The 22,241-nt window shown below is 36.3% G+C and overlaps 1 protein-coding gene and 1 long non-coding RNA gene across 2 annotated transcripts in view; one reads left to right on the top strand and one right to left on the bottom strand.

Annotated features, from left to right (window-relative positions):
• The window catches only part of LOC145719130 (uncharacterized), a 54,662-nt gene that overhangs the window by 22,587 nt on the left and 9,834 nt on the right, over positions 1 to 22,241 (top strand). The gene's annotated exons all lie outside the window — the stretch shown is intronic.
• The window catches only part of FZD3 (frizzled class receptor 3), a 106,225-nt gene continuing 92,273 nt past the window's right edge, over positions 8,290 to 22,241 (bottom strand). The window contains exon 7 of the mRNA XM_006735119.3: positions 8,290 to 18,615. Within this exon, the coding sequence (XP_006735182.1) occupies positions 18,402 to 18,615 (214 nt within the window). The 3' untranslated portion in view covers positions 8,290 to 18,401. The remainder of the gene's footprint in view (positions 18,616 to 22,241) is intronic.

Below are 22,241 nucleotides of genomic sequence, written 5' to 3'. Positions count from 1 at the left end.
ACCCCCCTCCCCTCTAGAACCCTCAATTTGCTTCTCAGAGTCCATAGTCTCTCATGGTTCGTCTCCCCCTCCGATGCCCCCAGTTCATTCTTCCCCTCCTGCTATCTTTTTTTTTTCTTAACATATAATGTGTTATTTGTTTCAGGGGTACAGGTCTGTGATTCATCAGTCTTACACAATTCACAGCTCTCACCACAGCACATACCCTCCCCAGTGTCCATCACCCAGCCACCCCATCCCTCCCCCCGCCACCACTCCGGCAGCCCTCAGTTTGTTTCTTTTTCTTTTCTTTTTTTTTTTTTTTTAAAGATTTTTATTTATTTATTTGACAGAGAGAGAGATAGCGAGAGCAGGAACACAAGCAGGGGGAGTGGGAGAGGGAGAAGCAGGCTCCCAAGGAGCAGGGAGCCCGATGAGGGACTTGATCCCAGGACCCTGGGATCGTGACCTGAGCCGAAGGCAGACGCTTAACGACTGAGCCACCCAGGCGCCCAGCCCTCAGTTTGCTTCTAAAACGGCCCTCTCTGATGAACATGTGGGACATTAGTACAGCCACTATAGCTCCATAATGGTTGAGGTTTGCATGGCATGTCTGTTTTCATCTTTTTACTTTCAACCCATTTTGTCTTTGAATCTAAGGTGTACCTCTTGAACAATATATACTGTGAAATTGCTTTTTTATTTAGGTTGTTGATTGCTAGCTTTTCATGCTAAATATAATTATTGATTGAGTTACATTTGCTACTTTGCTACTTCTTTGTTATATGTCTCTTGTCCTTCTTGTTCTACTATTCCTTCTTTACTTCCTTCTTTTGTGTTAAATAAAAAAAATTTTAGTAGAACATGCTAATGCCTATTTTAACTTTTTGCTATGTATTTTTACCATTATCTTCTTACCATATGGATTTTCTCACTCTAGGGATTATACTATGCATTATGAAAACTACTTCAAATTAATACTAATTTAATAGTAGTATAGAGTATTTGCTCCAATATAGCTCCATTCCCTTCCCCCTCCTTTGTATTTGTCATTTATGTTGCCATATTGTCACATATATATAATACATACATTATAAATCCAACAATAAGTTTTAATTATTGTTTTATATAATATAAATATATTTGGGGCGCCTGGGTGGCTCAGTTGGTTAAGCGACTGCCTTCGGCTCAGGTCATGATCCTGGAGTCCTGGGATTGAGTCCCGTATCGGGCTCCCTGGTCGGCGGGGAGTCTGCTTCTCCCTCTGACCCTCCTCCCTCTCATGCTCTCTGTCTCTCATTCTCTGTCTCAAATAAATAAATAAAATCTTTAAAAATATACATATATATTTTTACTCTTTTAAATAAGAGAAAAAAATATTTGTGGGATCTTTCATTTTGCAATATAATTATTTGTAAGACATATATATTTGGTCATTCAGATGACCAAAAATATATTTCTCAGATATATTTAGTCTTCATCCACAGTTCCTGAATATGCTTCAGAGCCATAGGGTGAAATGGGTGTCTTGTAATAAAGGTGACTTTTGGATCATACCCAAGGGTCGGGGCTGGTTGCCAAGAGGACCACTCATGTGATTAGAAGGTTGGAACTTTCAGTCCCAGCCTTCTAACCTCTAGGGAGGAGAGAGGGGCTGGAGGTTGAATCAGCCAGTGTCCAATGATTTAGTCGGTCATGACTGAAATAAAGCCTCCATTAGAACCCAAGAGGACAGCTTTTTGGCCCATTTCAGAGAGCTTCTATGCTTGTGGAACCAGAACACTTCCATGTGCCACCAAGCTGAGCCCCAAGGTCCATGAGGACAGAAGCCCCCTTGTTTGGGATCTTGGCCTATGCATCTCTTCATCTGTCTGTTTTGTATCCTTTATTATATCCTTTAATAAAAACGGGAAACGTGGGCGCCTGGGTGGCTCAGATGGTTAAGCATCTGCCTTTGGCTCAGGTCATGATCCCAGCGTCCTGGGATTGAGCCCCGCATCAGGCTCTCTGTTCAGCAGGGAGTCTGCTTCTTCCTCTCCCCCTCCCCCCACTCATGTTTGCGCTCTCTCTCTCTCTCCCTCTCTGAAATAAATAAATAAATAAAATCTTTAAAAAATAAATAAATAAACTGGTAAATGTAAGAAAGTGTTTCCCTGAGTTCTGTGAGCTGACCTAACAAATTAATCCAACCTAAGGTGCAGGTCATTGGAGTCTCCAACATGCAGCTGTTATGTCAGAAGCACAGGTAACAGCCTGGGGCTTGTCACTGGCATCTGAAGTGTGATTGGGGCAGGGCAGTTTATAGGACTGAACCCTTAACCCGTGGAATCTGATGCTATCTCTGGGTAGATAGTGTCAGAATTGAATTGAATTCTTGGACACCCTGCTAGTGTCTGAGAATTACTTGGTGATGTGTGTGGGAAATAGCCTCCCCAACTGACCCCCACCCCCCAACCCTGTTGGAAACGGATTTGGGAACCTTTAAAAGCATATTAATCCACGTATTTACCATTTATCCATTTCTTCCTGTGTACTTGAGTTACTACCTGGTGTCATTTCCTTTCTGCCTAATGGACTTCCTTTAGTATGATTTTTATATAATCCAGCATTTTGACTGCTTTCATTGGGAGGGTCATTCAAAGTCCATACAAAGTCTTCCAACTGCTGGAAATGCAAGTTCCCCATTTACTCTCCAATCTACTCCACACTGGCTTCTCTCCCACTTTTCAATAACCTCCATTTTGTAAAATCACATGGTCTTCCTCAGTCATCATCTTTTTTTTTTTTTTTAAGATTTTATTTATTTGCGAGAGAGGGAATGAGAGACAGAGAGCATGAGAGGGAGGAGGGTCAGAGGGAGAAGCAGACTCCCCGCCGAGCAGGGAGCCCGATGTGGGACTCGATCCCGGGACTCCAGGATCATGACCTGAGCCGAAGGCAGTCGCTTAACCAACTGAGCCACCCAGGCGCCCCCTCAGTCATCATCTTATTTGATCTTTATCCATCACTTGCCAGTTGAACTATACCCTCCTTTTAGAACACTTTTCTCTCCTGGCTTCCCTAACATATTCCCTTGATTTTCTTATCTCACTGGCCTCTCCTTCTTGGTTTCTTTTCTTGACTTTCTGGCCTCTTACACCACTTCTCTTCTCTATCCACTTTTCTCCAAGGTGATCTCATATAGCCTGATGGCTTTAAGTCCCATCTACATCCTGATGAGTCTCAAATTTCTATCGCAGGCCAAAATCTCAATTGGAGCTCCAAACTCATATCCAACTGCTTCTTCACTTGGATCACTGATAGTGACCTTAAACCGAATCTGTCCAAAACAGAACACTTGATTTATCTGTCTAACATCTATTTTTCCTCTGGTCTTTTCCACTTCTGTGACACCATAATCCACCTAGCTGCTCTGGCTAAAAAACTAAGAATTACCTTTAATTCATCCCGCTTTCTTCATCTCTAACATCTAGTATATATTTTTGTTTTGTTTTGTTTTTGTTTTTTAAGAGAGTGAGGGGAGGAGGGGCAGAGGGAGAGAGAGATCTTAAGCGGGCTCCATGCCCAGCATGAGCCCAGTGTGGGGCTGGATCTCACAGCTCTGAGACCATGACCTGAGCCAAAATCAAGAGTCAGCTACTTAACTGACTGAGCCACCCAGGTGCCCCCAGTATATTGGTCTTTAATGACTCTATCTTCAAAAGACATCCTGAGTCTTCACTTTTTTGTCCATCTCTACAATACCATCTGCATGCAAGTCATTATTATCTCTAACTTATACTAACTCAACTGCTTTTTTATTGGTTTCCCTGTGTGCAGTCTCAATCCTCATAATCCATTTTCATATAGCTACCAGAATAATTTTTAAGAGAAAATTATGTGATGTTACTCCCTTAATTAAAATGCTTCAATGCACCCTTTTGCATTTTGAACAAAATCCATGATCTCTACCAAGACCTTTAAGCCCCTCCCTATGGGATAGTTATAGCACTTATTATCTTAATCTGTTAATTTCTTATTTATTGTCCGACTCCTTTTATACTCAACATTCTGATTACAGAACTGCAACAGAACAATTGTCTGTTTTGTTCCCTACCATAACCTCAGCACTTATATGTGACCAATAAATACCTATCAACTAAATCTTTCATATTCCATCAAGTTCTCTGTATGCCCAGTCTTCATGGCAGAAGAAACGTCTTCCACATTTGTGCTTGCATAACACTTTGGACACACCAGTACTCAGGTGTTTAAAAGTACTTCTCACTAGAGCGTGAACTTTGCAAGAGTATAAACTGTGCGATTTTCTTCTTTGAATTCCTGGTGTCTTACTCACTGCCTGGTAAGGAGTAGGTAAACAAATGAGTATTTACTAAATAAATGAATGAATGAATGCATGCTATTGAATGCTCCCAGAAATATGAAACATCATTTTTTAAAGATTTGTTTATTTGAGGGAGAGCAAGGGGGGGAGGGGCAGAGAGAGAGAACATCTCCAGCAGACTCCGTGCTGAGCATGGAGCCTGATGCAGGCTCCATCAGGATGCAGGGCTCCATCTGGGGCTCGAGGCAGGGCTCGATCTCACGACCCTGAGGTCATGACCTGAGCCAAAATCAAGAGTCCTACGCTTAACCAACTGAGCCACCCAGGGACCCCTTCAGCAAACACTTTCTAACAAATCTGGTGCCAAAAAATTCTTAAAAATATACATGTTCGTTGATTGACCTCATGTGATGTTAGTTTAAATGCTTCTATTGTATTTATTACTGTACAGTAGGTCATCTAATATTATTTGAAGTTGATGAACTTTCTATTAGCCCCTTAGGGTCTTTAGTTTTGAGCTGTCTACAGAAATAAGTGAAAAGCACTCAGCATAATTCTTCAGCTGCAGAATAGAAGAGAGTACCCTAGCAAAAAGCTTTTGTTATTTTCAAATATTTGTGAGTGACTGCTTAGTTTTTTGTTGTTGTTGTTTAGAATAAATGAATTTGTATATAACCCTCTTTTGTGTATGTGTGTTGCTCTGGGGTACCCAGAGACCAAGTGATAAAGCTATGTTTCTTAATCTTTTGACTACTTGGCACACTTGAAAATCTCTTTATTTTCCCAAGGCATATTCTTCTTATCTCCTTCTGACAAATGGGTGGGAATGTGGAGTTGATAAAAACATATACTTGATTAACAGAGAAAAATGAAGAGCAGAGTTGTAAAGAGGAGGAACAGATGGAAGAGAGGATAAGAGCAGGAATGGGAATATATGAAAAGTGAAAAATTAATGGTGAGAAAAATGAAGAAAAGAGAGAGAATAGGAAGAAAGACACCAGGGACTGATTGCTCTTATTTCTCAATACCTCCAACCTGTCTCCACCCACAACAGTCTGTTTCAGGCAACTCGCCAGCTCCCTGAAATGCTTCTGATTCTTAATGGACTCCTTGGGCAATTTTCCATTACTCATTTGTTCACTGCCTACACTCCGCAGATGTGGGGGTATGAGGCTCAGTTTATTAGTTTTTGAATCCTGCTGTAACAAATTACCCTAAATTTAGGGGCTTAAGCAACACAAATTTATTATCTCTGTAGGTCAGAAGTCTGACATGGGTCTCATGGGTCTAGAATGAAGATGTCAGTAGTTTCTGGAGATGTTAGAGGAATATTAATTTCCTTGCTCATTCTAGTTGTTGGCAGAATTTAGTCCCCTGCTACTGTAGCACTGAGATCTATGTTTTCTTGTTGGCTGTCAGCTGAAAGCCATTCCCAACTTTGAGAGGCCACCCACATTCCTCACTCATGGCCTCCTTCCTCTATCTTTAAAGCCAGCAATGGTGGGTTAAGTCCTTCTCATGTTGCATCACTCTTACCCTTCACCCCTTGTCAGTTTCCCTGACCACAGCTGGAAAGAGTTCTCTGCTTCTAAGGACTCAGGTGATTAGATTGGGCTCACATGAATAATCCAGGATAATCTCTCCATCTCAAGGTCTGTAACTTTAAAAACATCTGCCAACTCCCTTTTGCCAAGAAAATAACACATTCACAGTTTCTGGGAATTAGGGAGTGGACATTTTTGGGGGCCATTATTCTGCTCACCACACTCAAAGTATGGGGTGCTGAGCAATTTGATTTCTGATTGTTGCTCCTGGGAACCTTAGAGGAAGAAGGGGAATGGGAACAGACAAAATGTATGAAGCACATTAGGAGGTTCTTGTTTTCATGTGAGAACATTAAATTAGGAGGGCCAAACAAGAACCGAAGGATTCCCGGGTAAGTGACATTCGTTCACCAAGAGTCTCCTCAAAATGAATTCTAATAGGCTCTTTAGAATTAATAGAAAGAAAAAGACAGCTAGGAAATGAATGGGGCATTAATGGTAGAATGTTAGAAGGTACCTACACATCACTTAATTTACTAATTTAAAAAAATTATTAAACTTTTTGAGATAATTATAGATTTACATGCAGTTTTAAGAAATAATAGCCACACCCAGTTTCCCCCAATGGTAGCATTTTTTGTAACTGTAGTACAATATCAAAATTGAGAAATTGGCATAGATACAATCCATCTATTTTATATAGATTTCACCAGTTTTATAAGCACTCATTTGTGTATGTGTATAGTTCTGTGCAGTTTTATCACATTTATGTGTGACCTCAATCATAGTCAAGATATAGAATGATTTTACAATTTACAAAGTGGGTTCTTTGAGCTCTTAAGAGTTCCATCTAGGTGATTCAAGGATGCTGTAGTAAAGAGAGAGATAAAAGGGCTAGGTCAAATAATTAGGATTTCAGGCACCACTTTCTCTTTAAACAAAAGTCTGCTTTTATCTGTTTTATGTACTGAAACCACATATACTATTTGACAAAAGGATTCCATGGCTAAAAACCAATGGCTTAGTCCAACAGTTTTATTTTACAGATGAAGAAAGTGTATGCATGTGCATCTATGTACCCCGGCACATACACTATGATTAGTACTCAAACTGTTAATGATCAAAATTTGTGTAGTTAGCTAACGATCAACGTAAAACAAAACACTCAAAAAAAAAAAAAATACTCCCCCCCCTAATTTAGCAGCCAAAAAACTATAATTTAAGATATTTTCCCATCTTAATAAATGGTTCAGCTTAGAAATAAACTGCCAGGAGGTTAGTAAGAGTTACCCCATTCTTCTGTGAAAAACTTAATAGAAGTAATAGTGTACAGAATATAGTGTACACTGGATTCTTCACTGGTTTTACAGAATCTGGAGGTACGTGTTCAGTGCTATGGAAACTTTAAGAGGAATATTCACAACTGGAGTCTTTTGGAAGCGAACAACTAGGGTCTGATAGGAAGTCATGGGAAAACTGAAAAATAGGACACAAATTGCAGAATAGGACATGTTTGGTTTTTTTAAAGATTTTTTTGAGAGAGAGAGAGAGAAGGAGAGCATGGGTGGGGAAGGGGCAGAAGGAGAGGGAAAAGTAGACTCCCTGCTGAGTGGGGAGCCTGAAGTGGGGCTCGATCCCAGGACCATGAGCCGAAGTAGCACCCAGGCACCCTGAGAATTGGACATATTTTGCCTATAGAAAAGATTTGGAGAAAACAGCATACTTTTTCTCAAATGTCTGGAAAATAGTCCTGTGAGAGAACTGTTGTATATCTGTAGAGCAGTACCCATGTATGAAGGTAACAAAGAAATGCATTTTCCACTCAATAGATGCAAACCTTTTATAACAATTAGAGCAGCCTCAAAATGGAATGGAAAGCCTCACATAGTGAGCTTCCTGTTACTGAAATTATTGAAGCAGAGGCTTACAAAAGATGGTTTCGAAGGATTTTTGCACTGGGTTGGAAGTTAGACCTTATGATTTCTAAGGTCCCTTCCAACTAAAGGCTGTATGATCCAGGCAAGGAACTCTAATAGTTTAAATTCTGGTTTGCCTTCCTTTGCATGAAAAAAAATCAACTGATTTGTTTATGCAGGTAGGATTTCCTATTGATATGAATATTTTTCATTTTTATCAATAGATATTTATCAAACCCCTATTATGTGCCCAGTCGTGTTATGTAAGGAGGATATAACAATAATTAGAGATGGGTCTTATCTATATTGACAAAATAAGTATGAGAGAGATAGGACACTGGATGGTTTTCATTTATATATTTCTATATTCCAGAACAATGTGAATTCTATGTTATTATAAATGAAAAATGTTAGTAATATTAGAATATAAAATATGAAACCTAATTAAAAAATAACAGTGTAACATGTTAAACAGTCTAGAAGATGATATAATAAAATTATATGCAATCAGGTACTAATGACAAAATAAAGAACAAATTATTTAATTTTATTAAAAATTTCCAATTTATAACCAAAATATACAACCACTACATTTAAAATCAGTTTGTACACTCACAGTTAAAGTGCTAAGTAAAAACATTTACAAAAACTGACATCAGTCTACTGTAAACAAAATAAATCTACAAGAGCAGAGTGCAAAGCACATCCAGCTAATGTGAAAGTACAGTTCATGCTCTAATCAAGTGCACTTGCCCTATACATATCTCAACAACAGTAACTTTCCCACTCACTCGGAAATGAATGAACAATTTTAAATACATAAAAAAGAAACATGAAGAACTAATGCCACAAAATACAAGTCTTTAGCATAAACACTTTCTAACTAGATGCTTATATGATAAAAGCAAGATTAAGATTTTAGAATCAATTTTAGAATCACCTTATCAATTTAATTCAGAATACCATTTGAAAACTAAATTGCCAAGTGCCAGGTGTTTAAAAATGATAGTTTTTTTAAATAATGAAAAAGGCATATTGTTTCTACCTTTGTATCTCTTGAAAAGAGGAGGAGGTGGTGGTCATGTTAATAGCAAAATGAGGAAAGATATTTTTCTATACTAAATGAGCAGAGATGGAAGATAGATAGGCCTAGCTGGATGGTAGAAAAAACTGAGACTGAAATACAAAGTCTTAAAAGAGTGTGCGTGATGGATATCTAAAATGCTTCTGATGTAGCTCTTGAACTGAAAAACAGAGGATCAGCAAGGCCCTGACTTCAATGACTCAAAGATCTAAATGACTAGCTCCCCTCCTCAAGGTCACTGAAGATATACAGCACTTTCAGACATCACATGGGTTCAGGGAAAGAGAAAGAGATTCCCAAGTTAGGTCACTTAATGGTATTTCTTGCCTCAAAAGCTTAATATTCTAACTGATAGTAATTTGTGTTAATAGCAATGTGTTTGTCTTTAATGCAGATTTATCTTTAAGAGGAATAAAAGGGCTATAGTCACTAACACTTGAACATGAATTAAAGCAAATTTCCTTCTTCTTAACACTTGAAGATAGATTATACTTCAGAAGTATTGATAAGGAAAACTAGGGATAGAAGGCAGGTAGGAAGGTCTTGAGCAATGTAGCATTTGAGGAATAGGCCAGATGGAGAGAGTATGTACCTGGGCAGGGCTCAGGGTATCACTAGAAAGAAGTGTACCAAGCAGTTATTGAGAGATCCAAATCAACTTTCTCCACTATAAAAGTATATCTAAAACTGAGACATCTAGATTAATATGGAGTACACTAGATCAGCTCTTGTTGGCTAATCTGTTGCCCTTATTATTCATAATAATAATATTTATATGAAGAGAAGTAGTGTGAGCTTAGAACAATCCAATTTACAACCTCTAAGATAATAGCTCTTCTAAAATTCTGAGTTTCCTGTGGAGGAGCTTCGTATTTTTTACATGCATTTTTAAATTCATATACTTTTAGTATATTCAACAGTATTCATTATTTTAGAAGGCCTACCAAGAAGGTGAAATTCTATGGCTAGCAAAATTTGAGTTCATTGTACACATTGTGTGTGTGTGTGGGGGGGGGTACTTATTTTGCCTCTAAATGATATTTACAGACTAATCAATTGATATATGATAATCTCCTGGGATCTGAAAGTTTTTATGTAACTTACATATTCCCAAAAGGTATCTGCTTCAATTACTACAATCATTTTGTTTAAATATCTTTAAAACTAAGCAATTTAACTACAAAACAAAGCAGAAATTTCCTGTGGTTATCTACAGTTTGCATCTCCTTCATAAAGTCACTGATAGGTTGATAAGAGGAGTTGGAATGGGAAGTCAATATACTTGTTCTAAAAGATTGTTTGCTTCTTTCTTGAATATGTATTATGAAATTGCAAACATTTGATCACTTTTGACAAACAAAACCAGCAATTTCACAGAGTTCAGAATAATACTATTCAACTATGATGACAGTATATATCTCCTTAAACTGTTTTTTTCTGAGAATCAGGCCATCTACAAAGGGTTTTCTGCTGAGATGACCATAATAACCTAATATACACTAAGAAAACAAGACAAAACAAAGGCTCTCACACACACACACACACATACAAGCTCACATTAAGTAAAAGTGAGCTTCAGGTATCACATATTATAGACAGTGAAATAACTAATAGCTATTATTAATTATAGACACATATATTTATATAAATAATCCCCTAAATTCACTATCAGATTAAAATACAGCAAAGTCAGTATTTTCTAAGTTAAACAATTTTAAATTAGAAGAAACAGTTTCCATAGCTCTTTCAAATAACAAAAATAAGACAATTTAATAGCTTTTGAGTGTCAAATGAACTTCTCTTTTTGGGGCTGGGGAAATCAATGGTGGTGGTAATATCTTTATCGTACCAAAGTAAATGTCTAAACTGCAGTCACTCCTTCACAATATGTAATACTTTGAAACTTCAATGAAAAAATAAAACTCTCAAAAATAAAATTTTGCATTTGAAAAAAAGCAGAAAAGTTGAAGTTGGTGTTAAAGATATGTGAAATGGAATAATTCTAGAGAAGTTAATTTTTTTTAAAAAGATGAATGATAAAGAATTCAGATTTACTCTGATAACTCACAGCAAAGGCCGAGATAGCACCTGATGACAAGAGAACTTCCAGACTAATATTTTCAAAATGAGAGAATCCTTTTTATGATTAAAAAAAATAATTTTAAGTTCACATATAAAGAAAATACAGTATTTTCAAGTACATATTCACCTCAGTTCAATGTAAAGAACTTGTGTTGATTTTATCCCAGAAATATAGAATTATTTCTTATTAAATGTTTCTGCCGACAGGAGTAGTTCAGGGAAAAATTATCTGAGGCAGGGCTAAGGGAGTAAAGGAAGACAATTATAAATGTTCTTTTCAAAACTGGGGAGGGGAGAAGTAGTTAGAGAAATAGAAAAATGGTGGATGGATAAATACAAATTAAATCACGCTAGGATTATCTGCTTTATCTTACAGAATCTCCCATTATCGAAACCCAGAAAATCTTCAATGAAATGTTGGGACCTCAGATTCAAGTTTAACAAATGTAGTAACAAAACATGCAGAGCCAGAGAACTGAAAATAGAGGTTTGTTTTTTTTTTTCCTTTACAGGCAATTACAAAATAATATTGTAACATAGCTATGCCTAAATGAGAGAACCTGGTCATCTAATTTAATTTCTGGAAGCCAGGAAAGTTATCTGATACAGTGAACTGACCAAAGACAAGGAATCAAGCATAGCCAAAGAACACATCAGAAACCAGTACATTTTCCTACATCAACTTTCCATTCTTCTTCCCTACCCATCAGACACCAAACCCAATACCTTGATTATAAATCTATAGACCAATGTGTTCAATAGGTTGATATGAGCTAATGCAGATAATCAGCGAAAGACAAAGATCTTTAAAAGTAACAGGAACCTCCTTGGCCTGGTTCTCAGAGAACACAAATGTACAAGAGAACTCTGCTGAGAGATGGTACTAATGGAATCTCTACATCCTATTAGATAGTTAAGGAGGCTTTATGAAAACATCTTCTGCATAGCCAGAAAAAAAATTAAAAATAACCACATTTATCTCTAATAATTTAGAGCAGGACATTGCTCATGGCAATCTGGCAACTATACTTATTCAATGAATCTAAGAACATTTTAAGAATAATTATTGAGCAGAAAAATTTCAATCCACTCCTCTGAAATGACTTTTACATTTTATAATCATTGTAATGTTGGTAAAACCTGAGAGCTTTTAAATTAGCTATATGGGCCAGTGCTGTCACTGCTTTGTTCACTAATTTTATCATGAATACATTTTGTTTAAAGTTTAGGCTAACTAGCTATATTCATATTTAAGAGAACAAACACCACAAAATTTTATGTCATTTTTCTCCTGTATATCAGTTTTAAGGTGCTTATGTTGGTGCTTTAGGAGACTTTTCCTATGGGGAAAAAAAAGATCATGTCAATTATTTGTAACCTTTCTTTCACTTTTATTTCTTTAAACATTTATTATCTGTAATATAATTTCCTCCTTAAAATTACTCAAAATCATAACTGGAAAACGAAGTTAATAATATATCTGAATCCTAACAATTTAAGTATAGATTGCATTAACAGTACAGGCTGACCTAGTAAATATAGTTCATGGGAAGAATAACAAGGATAAAAGTAAGCCAGAATAATGACTACAAAATGGTAAGGGACAACCAAATTACAGGCAGGTGGAATTTGAAACACTACCTAATCTAAGCCCCTTGTTTTCTTTCATTTACAGATGAGAAAACCTGAGGTCCCAAGAGGTAAAATTTCAAAGTTACAAAGCTCATTGAAAACAGAGGCAATACTAGAAATCAGGTCTCCTGACTCAAAATTCTGTGGTATTTAAAAAATAACATAATGCATTGGTACTAAGCATTAGGGAAAGAAATCTGCCAATTCAGAAAACAGAAATTATGAAGCTCTAAAGTTTTTCTTTTAAGTCAATAAGCACAACACAAAGAAATATTTGCAAGTTAGCAATATACACAAGCTGACTTATTATATAACAAAAACCTTAGGGCTGCTACAACAATAATAATAAAGTAGTTCACCCTACTTCAGGAAATATGATAAAATAACAAACTGAAAAATATCATTGTCTTATAAATACTAAAGTTACTAGTAAATGGTAATTACCACAATAGAACACTGAATCTTCAAATTCTGAATTATTACAAAGTAAAAAACTTATTTATCAGGGAAAACTGGTGACAGTAGCCAATAAAATGAGAATAAATTAAGAGCAATGCTAGCATACCAATGAAAATGTCCAAGAAAGGACACAATAGATGTCCTGAGATAAATGATCATTTAAAAAAGATAATCTGAAGGGAACTATTCTTTAATGCATTTAAAAAGACTGAACTACTCTCTTTTGTAGGAAGTAATGTATCAGTGTGGGATTTGACTAAAATATAAGTGACACTTTACTTTCTTTTATCTTTATGGCAACAAAATTTTATTTTCTAATTAGAGATCATGGAATAACTATTAACTTATTATATTAAATCTGCAAATCAACCAAATGGGAATGTCCAAGAAATGGCTGGTTTTAGGTGGACCGTAACATTTTCTTTCCTAGAAGATTCTGGATCTTGGGAGAAAATTATAATCCTGTATCAGTTTGACTATTAAAGAAATACAGGATTAAAATTAGAAAAAAATCCCAGGAGACTGTGTACAGTCAGATAAAGGGTAAGGTTGCTTAGTCCTCCTATTCCTTTCCCCCTCATATCACTGGAGCAAAAAAAACTAAATTATGAAGAGATGTCAATGTAATTCTTTTCATATAAAACAGAAGTGACTTAAGAATAATGTATAAATGCGGCTACTGGGAAACAAATGGATTGAATACAAACACTTTATTTTAATCTGAAAAGGCGTAAGTTTAGAAGAATCATGAATTCCTTTGTAAATCTAGGTTCCATAAAAATGCTCTTTTGTGTGTCGATGTGTGGAAAAGAATGGCGAAATCCTTACTTTATGTAGGTTTAAAAAATTATATATACAAACAGACAATTAAGATAATGTTACAACTTAAAATTTAAAGTTTTGCCATGATGAATATCAAGTTATGGTTATTAACTTTTTAAAATTTGTTCTTAATCAGAAAGAATTAGGCACATGAAAGTCCTCAAAGGAAAAAAAGTTATAGGGTCTATACTGTTTATATTTTTCTTGTAAGTTTCAATGGAGTCAATTTATTTAATTTCATATCAGAAGAAAAATATAATGGAGATCCCCAAATTCCTGTTGAGAGTGACCTACAAATTTAACTGTATAAATTTGAGATCATGCTCTGTTATACATATATTAAACAGCTAACACAGTTTAAGGGCATAGCTACTCTTGAAAAAGAACCTCATTTTTAAAAGGTTAATTGAATTGTTGACTCAAAGATTATACCAAACGAATAATGGTCTAATTGCCTACTTTGTTGTTGCTGCTAAATACTACTGAAGACCATATCCTTGTTTTCTATAACCCCCAAGTTCTAACAAAAACAAATAATATCCGTAGAGCCATTTACAGGTTACAGAGCACGATAACACATGTTATCTCATTTGATCCTTACAACCAAAGTCCAGTGAGGTAGGTTTGGGGACCAAAAATTACCTTATCCTCATTTTAGACTGAAGAAATGGGAGACTAAATGACCTGTCCAGCTCACATCATAATTATGGGTCTTTGAATTCCAAGCCTAATGGAATTTTCATTGCACTAGACTATGTAAGTCATCCAAGTGATAATATGTAAATATAGCTTTGGCATGTCAAAAGCAGTATAAATATCATCATAATGAAATTTTGGTATGTTACTGTTTTCTAAGCTCTGGCCAATGATCCACTAAAATTTTTTTTTTAAGTAGTTCCTTTTATATCACAGGGATATAGCCCCACCAAGATAGTTACAACTTGTTATATCCAGCTCTTATCACAAAGAAACTAATGAGGTAGGCTAAAACGTAGTAAATTTTTTCTAAATTAAAGAGATTCTTAGAATTTTCATACATCTGCTCTAAGAAGCTGAAAATCATTACTAATAAAGGTTTGCTTGAATGTTCATTTACCCAACTAGTCTACAAAGATCTAACTTAACATAAAACCAACAAGAGCTTAAATACTTCTAAGAATTGCTATTCACCTTTTAAAATTAATAAAGTGTTGGTACAAGTTTGTGTATATATTTCTTGCGCAAGTTACGTATTTATTACTTGCCACATGTTATTCTGGTAAAGCAGAGACTTCATTTCACTCAATTTAAATTTAGATCCTTCAAATTCCTTTGAGGTGAGAATCTCACTACTAAGGCTAAAAGTGAGTTTTATGACATGTGTTGTTCATTCATAAATATTTATTGAAAAACCTACTATATACTAAGCACTTTGTAGTTGTGATTAATCAATTTTTCTTTGAAACCAATTATTGTTTTGAGCTTAATATTATCTTTTGCTTTAATTATTGAACAAATTAAACAGTATTGGTGAAATCGAAGTACTTTTTGAAAGCCTCTTGATTATATATTAACATTTTAGAGAGAACTATTATTTTCTCAGTTGTCAGCTGTATAAATAAAATACTAAACATTATCACATGCCAATCAAAACACAAATTAAAGTTAAACAGATGGTAAGAAAGCTGTCCCAACTTGTTCAAGTTGGTTTAAAGGAACTGAGACTTTGAAATTGCTGGTTTGCCATAGTTCTTTAACTGTTTCTTAAAAAAAAATTCTTAATTTAAAGCACCAGTTTGATAAATAACATGACCCGAACTAAATACTGTATCTAAAACGATGCATTGATGATATTAAATAAATTTTGTGGAGCAAAATTAAGATACTTAAAGTAACTGAAATGTCAACATAGCATTTACATATATGCTGACAGTGAGTTTAACAAAGAAGATAAAATGCATATATAAAAAATAGGGAGCACAAAGTTAAGATATTCATAACTGTCTACACTTGGCCTACTTGTACAAGAAAATCAATTAACATTTTGGCAATTGATAATATAATGCAGATGGCGATGGATGACAACATCTTTGAGCTCAAACTGGTACCTTCTATTTTAACTTATTTTTGTTTCTGAATGTTTGTTTTGGTCCCCTCATGCTGTTCTCAGGGGAGATTCTCAGAAAAAAAGCCTTATGAATTACTAAGTTACTGCATAAATGAGTTGTTGTAAATTTGGCCTTCAGAGGAAAGGTTTACTAATTGTCAGTTATGAGGGAAATTAGAGTCTGCCTGTCTAGTACTAACTCCAGTTCCAAGGAGAAAGACGATGAAGACAGAGGAAAAAGAAAAATGCTTTGGGGCTAAATGTTCAAATATGTTCTATAAAGAGCTAATCATAAACAATAAGACATATGTACTTTGAAAAAATATGACATACAAATTATCAGAAAACTGATTTTTGCACTTGATGAAAGCCTTTTTTTTCAACACCTAATTTCTTGGTATTTTTTATTTTAAAGGAGAGGAAAAAAGTACACATGAATTAAACACATGTCAAGGAATGTACTACAGTAGCCCTCAAACAAATCTCTTAAATCCTTAATAATCTTAATCCCTTATATTTCATAATGCTTTACAGTTTTCAAAAAGCTTTCATATGATTTTTCATGTGATCCCCATTTGACAACTTTGTGAGGTAAGTACTTATTTTCTATCTTCATTTATAAACAAGGGAACTGAGGCTCAGAGAAATTTACTTGTTAAAGGTGACAAAACTGGCGTATGACAAAGCCAGGCCTCTCTAGAGTCTTGGAATATTTTCCGAAGTGTGATTCTTGGATTACCTGCATTAAGAATCACCTGTAGTATTTTTAGAACTACAGACTTTAAAATTGGACTTTACTTACTGAATATGAATCTTTAGGGGTGGGGCCCCAAATTCCACATTTATAATGGACAATAAAATGAAGAAAAGTTGTATATCAGGTAATGATACAAAAGCACAACATTGAGTCCAGCTAGATATTTATGTGATATAATATGATGCCATCAGCTCATTATCAGGCGGCAAGTTAGTTTTAAACAGCCTGCAGCCTGGCTGCAGATCAGAATCACCTAGAAAGCTTTTTAAAAAAAACTGCTAATTCTCCTCTGAATGAGAGGAAGGTGTTGAGCATCAGAAGTTCCGCAAGGGATTCTTATCTATAGTCAGGGCTGAGGACCACTTGTTTAAATACGCTTTTCTATAAAACACATCCAGCATTTTCCACAATTTTTCTTTCCCTTCTAAGCAATTTCATGCCTAATAAAGTTTGCAGTTTTTATTGTAAATTGTTTAAACAGTACACGACAAAATGTCAAACATTTTTGAATTGATATTGGTAAGACTAAATATTATACTTCACAGCAAGACTAATCATGCTTCATTTAGTTACAATGATTTTCAAATACCTCAATCACCACTTTGGACTTAGGTTATATATATTTCAACTGTAAAAAAAAAAAGGTCCAGAATCTGAAAACAAGAATGTGGGGCAAAAAGCTGTAGCCTAATGGCTACTGGGCAATGCAAATGCAGACAATCAAGTCACTGATAGGAGGGGCCTGGGTACCACGATCTGGTGGCTTTGGCAAGATCACATCTCACTGTAGAAAAATACAACAAAGAATATAGAGAAAACATTTTGTCATTTTGTAATTGTGATTCCCACAAAAAAGTTTATAATGTGTGATGTTTCTCTTATTACATGCCTCCATGGTACAGATCTGAACATGAAGTTCTCTGTGAATCAATACTACTACATGGGAAAAGATGACTACAAATTAAACTTCTTCCACCATGCATATGGTTAAGTTATAAAAACATAGCCAGTAAAAGTAATATTTACAAAAGTAATAAAGAGCACAATTATAGAGAAAAAATGTCCATCTCCACCTTTTATTCCATTGCAAATCCTAATCCTGTATGTCTCTGGATGAAGATTATTTTGATAGAATTTTTAAAGAGCCTTCAGTAGACTATTCAGATTCTTCCGCTGATCTTATATCCTATTAGCTAAAATACCCTTGCTGATTTATCAACTTCTCCGACAGTTTAAAAACATAGTTCTTCTTTACTTAGTGGAAAGAAAACTACAAAGTCCAACTATTCATCTGAGAAATAAGCCTTGCATAGAAAATTTCCTTAATTCTGAAATTTTGTTTTATTAATACAACTACCAGAATGTTATCTCACAACTAGTTGATATCATATGAAAGTTCACTACAAAGCAGTCACCACACATTTAGGGTTTTTCTAAATATAAAATAAGTGGGTTTATAAAAATGCTTACCAGACAAATAATTATCTCTTCATAACCTAGAAATAAGAATTATTTATGTGATGATATAATTATTAGCATTTTTGATGCCTTGATGTTCCAAGTTTGATGCAATATAAAAAGTAAAAGTTTACTTTTCCAATGGACACAATCTGCACCTGACTGAAAGCATAACAGTGAGTTACAGCAATCAGTCAAGCAAAGGCAAAGAATAAAGTCTGCTTTTTAAATAGCGCAAGTTTTCCACCTTCGGACAATTTAAGCACTGGTTCCATCTTCTTCAATAACCCGATTCATGCTGGTACCGTGGGTGATGTGAGTCATGGGATTATTACTGAGGTCTCTGATGCTGCTATGTCGGGACTGTTCATTGAGCCGGTGAGAGCTACTGTGCCTCGAGTGATCCGTCAGTCGTGACATGCTGCCGTGAGGTAGTCTCTCTTCCATTCCTCTGTAACTGCAGGGAGTGTACCTAACACACAAGAGTTTATTTTGAAGCAGGTAACAGAACACACCAGAAAACTAAGAACTGTCATGAAAATGCCTCATTACGTAAAATGATTAGGAAACCAACAAGTGAAAAAGTAACAACCAACTTTTGATGATTTTACAGTAATTTCAAAAAGTAGACTTATTCACATGGTTGACCAGAAAGGGAGAAACCCATCTCATTAAATTCAGAATTAAGGTCTTATTCTTTGCAAAGAGACAGAAGCTAAGGTTAAATAGAGCTGACTGATATAGAGCTACCTGCAAAATATGGATACTTTCCACATTCAAATGAATTTTGGATTATGAGGTGGGTTCTGGCAGAGGAGGAACAAGAATAGAAGAAATAGGGCATTGACCCAGGGAGTCTATAAGGCTGGTTATAATTAGTAGTACAACAAACTCAAATTTTACTGAAAGACTAGGGTTGAAAGAGGGAGCATATGAAATTAGAGGAGAAATTAGTGTAACCTAAAAAAAAAGGTGAATGAATTGTCAAGCAATGATGACAGTATGTGCCGACAGCTTCTTTCTAGATATCCCAGTCAACAGCTGAACAACTACCTAATTACTTTTCATTAGGGCTTGAGGCTGTGAAGATGCTATTTCATAAAAGCTACATCTATTTAAATATTCTAGTAACAACCTCATAACATTTGTAACCTATATTCCAGATAAAGCAAATTCTCTCCTTACCCCTAGCCCAAGACCCAGCTTTTGAGAAGTACAATGTATGTGAACTGTGTTACACTGCGTATTGTAGGCAGGCAGTCTTCTCTCCATCATTGTGTTTATCTTGAAAGACAACAGTGGGAGCATCAGAGATAAGAAAACACACTTACATATACCTCTTTGTAAAAAAGTAATTTAGGATAACAAAGCTCAAAGAAAATGTAACTGAATATAATTTATAACTTTAATTAACATATTAAATTTTACTTTAATACTGCTAAAATTAAAAAGGATATAGCAGGCCATTCCTTTTTAAAATAGTCAATGGGGGGGCACGTAGGTGGCTCAGATGGTTGGTTAAGTGACTGACTTCGGCTCAGATCATGATCCTGGAGTCCCAGGATCAAGTCCCGCATAGAGCTCCCTGCTCAGCAGGGAGTCTCGTTCTCCCTCTGAACCTCCCCCCTCTTGTGCTCTCTCTCTCATTCTCTCTCAAATAAATAAATAAAATTAAAAAAAAAATAGTCATCAGAGGTGCCTGCATGGCTCAGTTGGTTGAGCGTCTGACTCTTGGTTTTGGCTTAGGTTGTGATCTCATGGTTGTGAGATCAGCCCTGCGTGGGGCTCCATGCCCAGCATGGAGGCTGCTTAAGATTCTCTCTCTCCCTCTGACCCTTTCCCCACCCCATCCCCTGCTCACATGTGTGCTTGTTCTCTCTCTAAAAAATAAATTTTTTTTTGTTTTTTTTTTTTAAGATTTTATTTATTTATTTGAGACAGAGAGAATGAGAGACAGAGAGCATGAGAAGGAGGAAGGTCAGAGGGAGAAGCAGACTCCCTGCCGAGCAGGGAGCCCGATGCGGGACTCGATCCCAGGACTCCAGAATCATGACCTGAGCTGAAGGCAGTTGCTTAACCAACTGAGCCACCCAGGCGCCCTAAAAAATAAATTTTTAAAAATGGTCATCAAAAGAATGAATCAAGCAGCTGAAGACCTATTGGCTGTCAAAATCATTCATTTATCATTTCTTCATAATAATTACAAATTTCATGACTCAATATGAATCATTTATAAAATTTAAAGATTTTAAAGACTGGTTCATACACTACTGAGGTAATCCAGTTTTATAGAAGTGCTTGTCAAATGTTTTCATCAGATCACAGTTAAAAAATTGAGAAGCCCTGGGATACCTGGGTAGCTCAGTGGGTTAAGCATGTGCCTTCAGCTCAGGTCACGATCCCAGGGTTCTGGGATGTGGCCTAGCTACAGGCTCCCTGCTCAGTGGGGAGCCTGCTTCTCTATCTGCCCCTCCCCCCAGCACATGATCTTTCTCCCTCAAATAAGTATTTTTTTTAAAAATTGAGAAGTCCTTTTATTTATTTATTTTTTTATTAAAAGATTTATCCATTTATTTTAGAGAGAAAGAGTGAGAGAGCACACAAGTGGGGGGAGGGGCAGGAGAGAAGCAGACCCCCTGCTCAGTGTGGAGCCCCCACATGGCTTGATCTCATGAACCCAAGATCATGACCTGAGACAGAACCAAGAGTTGCATGCCCAACCTCTGGAGCCACCCAGACGCCCCTATTTTTTAGTTTTTTAAAGATTTTTTTTCTTTTTTTAAAATACTTATTTATTTGACAGAGAGAGACACAGCGAGAGAGGGAACACAAGCAGGGGGAGAGGGAGCCACCCAGGTGCCCTAAAGATTTTATTTTATTTTTATTTTTATTAAAGATTTATTTATTTATTTGAGAGAGCGAGAATGAGAGAGATAGAGAGTACATGAGAGGGGGGAGGGTTAGAGGGAGAAGCAGGCTCCTCGCTGAGCAGGGAGCCCGATGCGGGACTCGATCCCAGGACTCCAGGATCATGACCTGAGCCGAAGGCAGTCGCTTAACCAACTGAGCCACCCAGGCGCCCCTAAAGATTTTATTTTTAAGTAATCTCTACCCTCAGCATGGGACTTGAACTCACAACCCTGAGACCAAGAGTTGTGTGCTCCACCAACTGAGGCAGCAGGGTGCCTCAGAAGTCCTTTTAAAATGATAAAAGAAAGCATGTCTTTTGTTTTCAGTCTGAATAAAGCAAAAAAAAATTTAAGAATGATAAGATGCATTTTAAATATTTTTAAAATTTCTTATATTAGTAGGTAAAAGAGCATTTAATTCTTTTTTTTTTTTTTAACTAACATCTAATGTATTATTTGTTTCATGGGTACAGGTCTGTGATTCATCAGTCTTACACAATTCACAGCACTCACCATAGCACATACCCTCCCCAATGTCTATCACCCAGCCACCCTATCCCTCCCACCCCCCACCACTCCAGCAACCCTGTTTGTTTCCTGAGGTTAAGAGTCTCTTATGGTTTGTCTCCCTCTCTGGTTTTGTCTTGTTTCATTTTTCCCTCCCTTCCCCTACGATCCTGTCTTGTTTCTCAAATTCCTCATATCAGTGAGATCATATGATACTTGTCTTTCTCTGATTGACTTATTTCGCTTATTTCTAGTTCCATCCATGTAGTTGCAAAAGGCAAGATTTCATCTTTTTGATGAATGCATAATATTCCATTGTGTATATATACACCACATCTTCTTTATCCATTCATCTGTTGATGGACATCTGGGCTCTTTCCATAGTTTGGCTATTGTGGACATTGCTGCTATAAACACTGGGGTGCACGTGCCCCTTCGGATCCCTACTTTTGTATCTTTGGGGTAAATACCCAGTAGTGCAATTGCTGGGTCGTCGGGTAGCTCTATTTTCAACTGTTTGAGGAACCTCCATACTGTTTTCCAGAGTGGCTGCACCAGCTTGCATTCCCATCAACAGTGTAGGAGGTTCCCCTTTCTCCACATCCTCGCCAACATCTGTCGTTTCCTGACTTGTTAATTTTCGCCATTCTGACTGGTGTGAGGTGGTATCTCATTGAGGTTT

Source organism: Leptonychotes weddellii, chromosome 2, assembly GCF_054177405.1.
Source record: "Leptonychotes weddellii isolate Sample4059 chromosome 2, ASM5417740v2, whole genome shotgun sequence".
Taxonomy (NCBI): domain Eukaryota; kingdom Metazoa; phylum Chordata; class Mammalia; order Carnivora; family Phocidae; genus Leptonychotes; species Leptonychotes weddellii.
The sequence above is the reverse complement of the archived record's forward strand: the minus strand, read 5'-3'. Positions and strand labels throughout refer to the sequence as shown.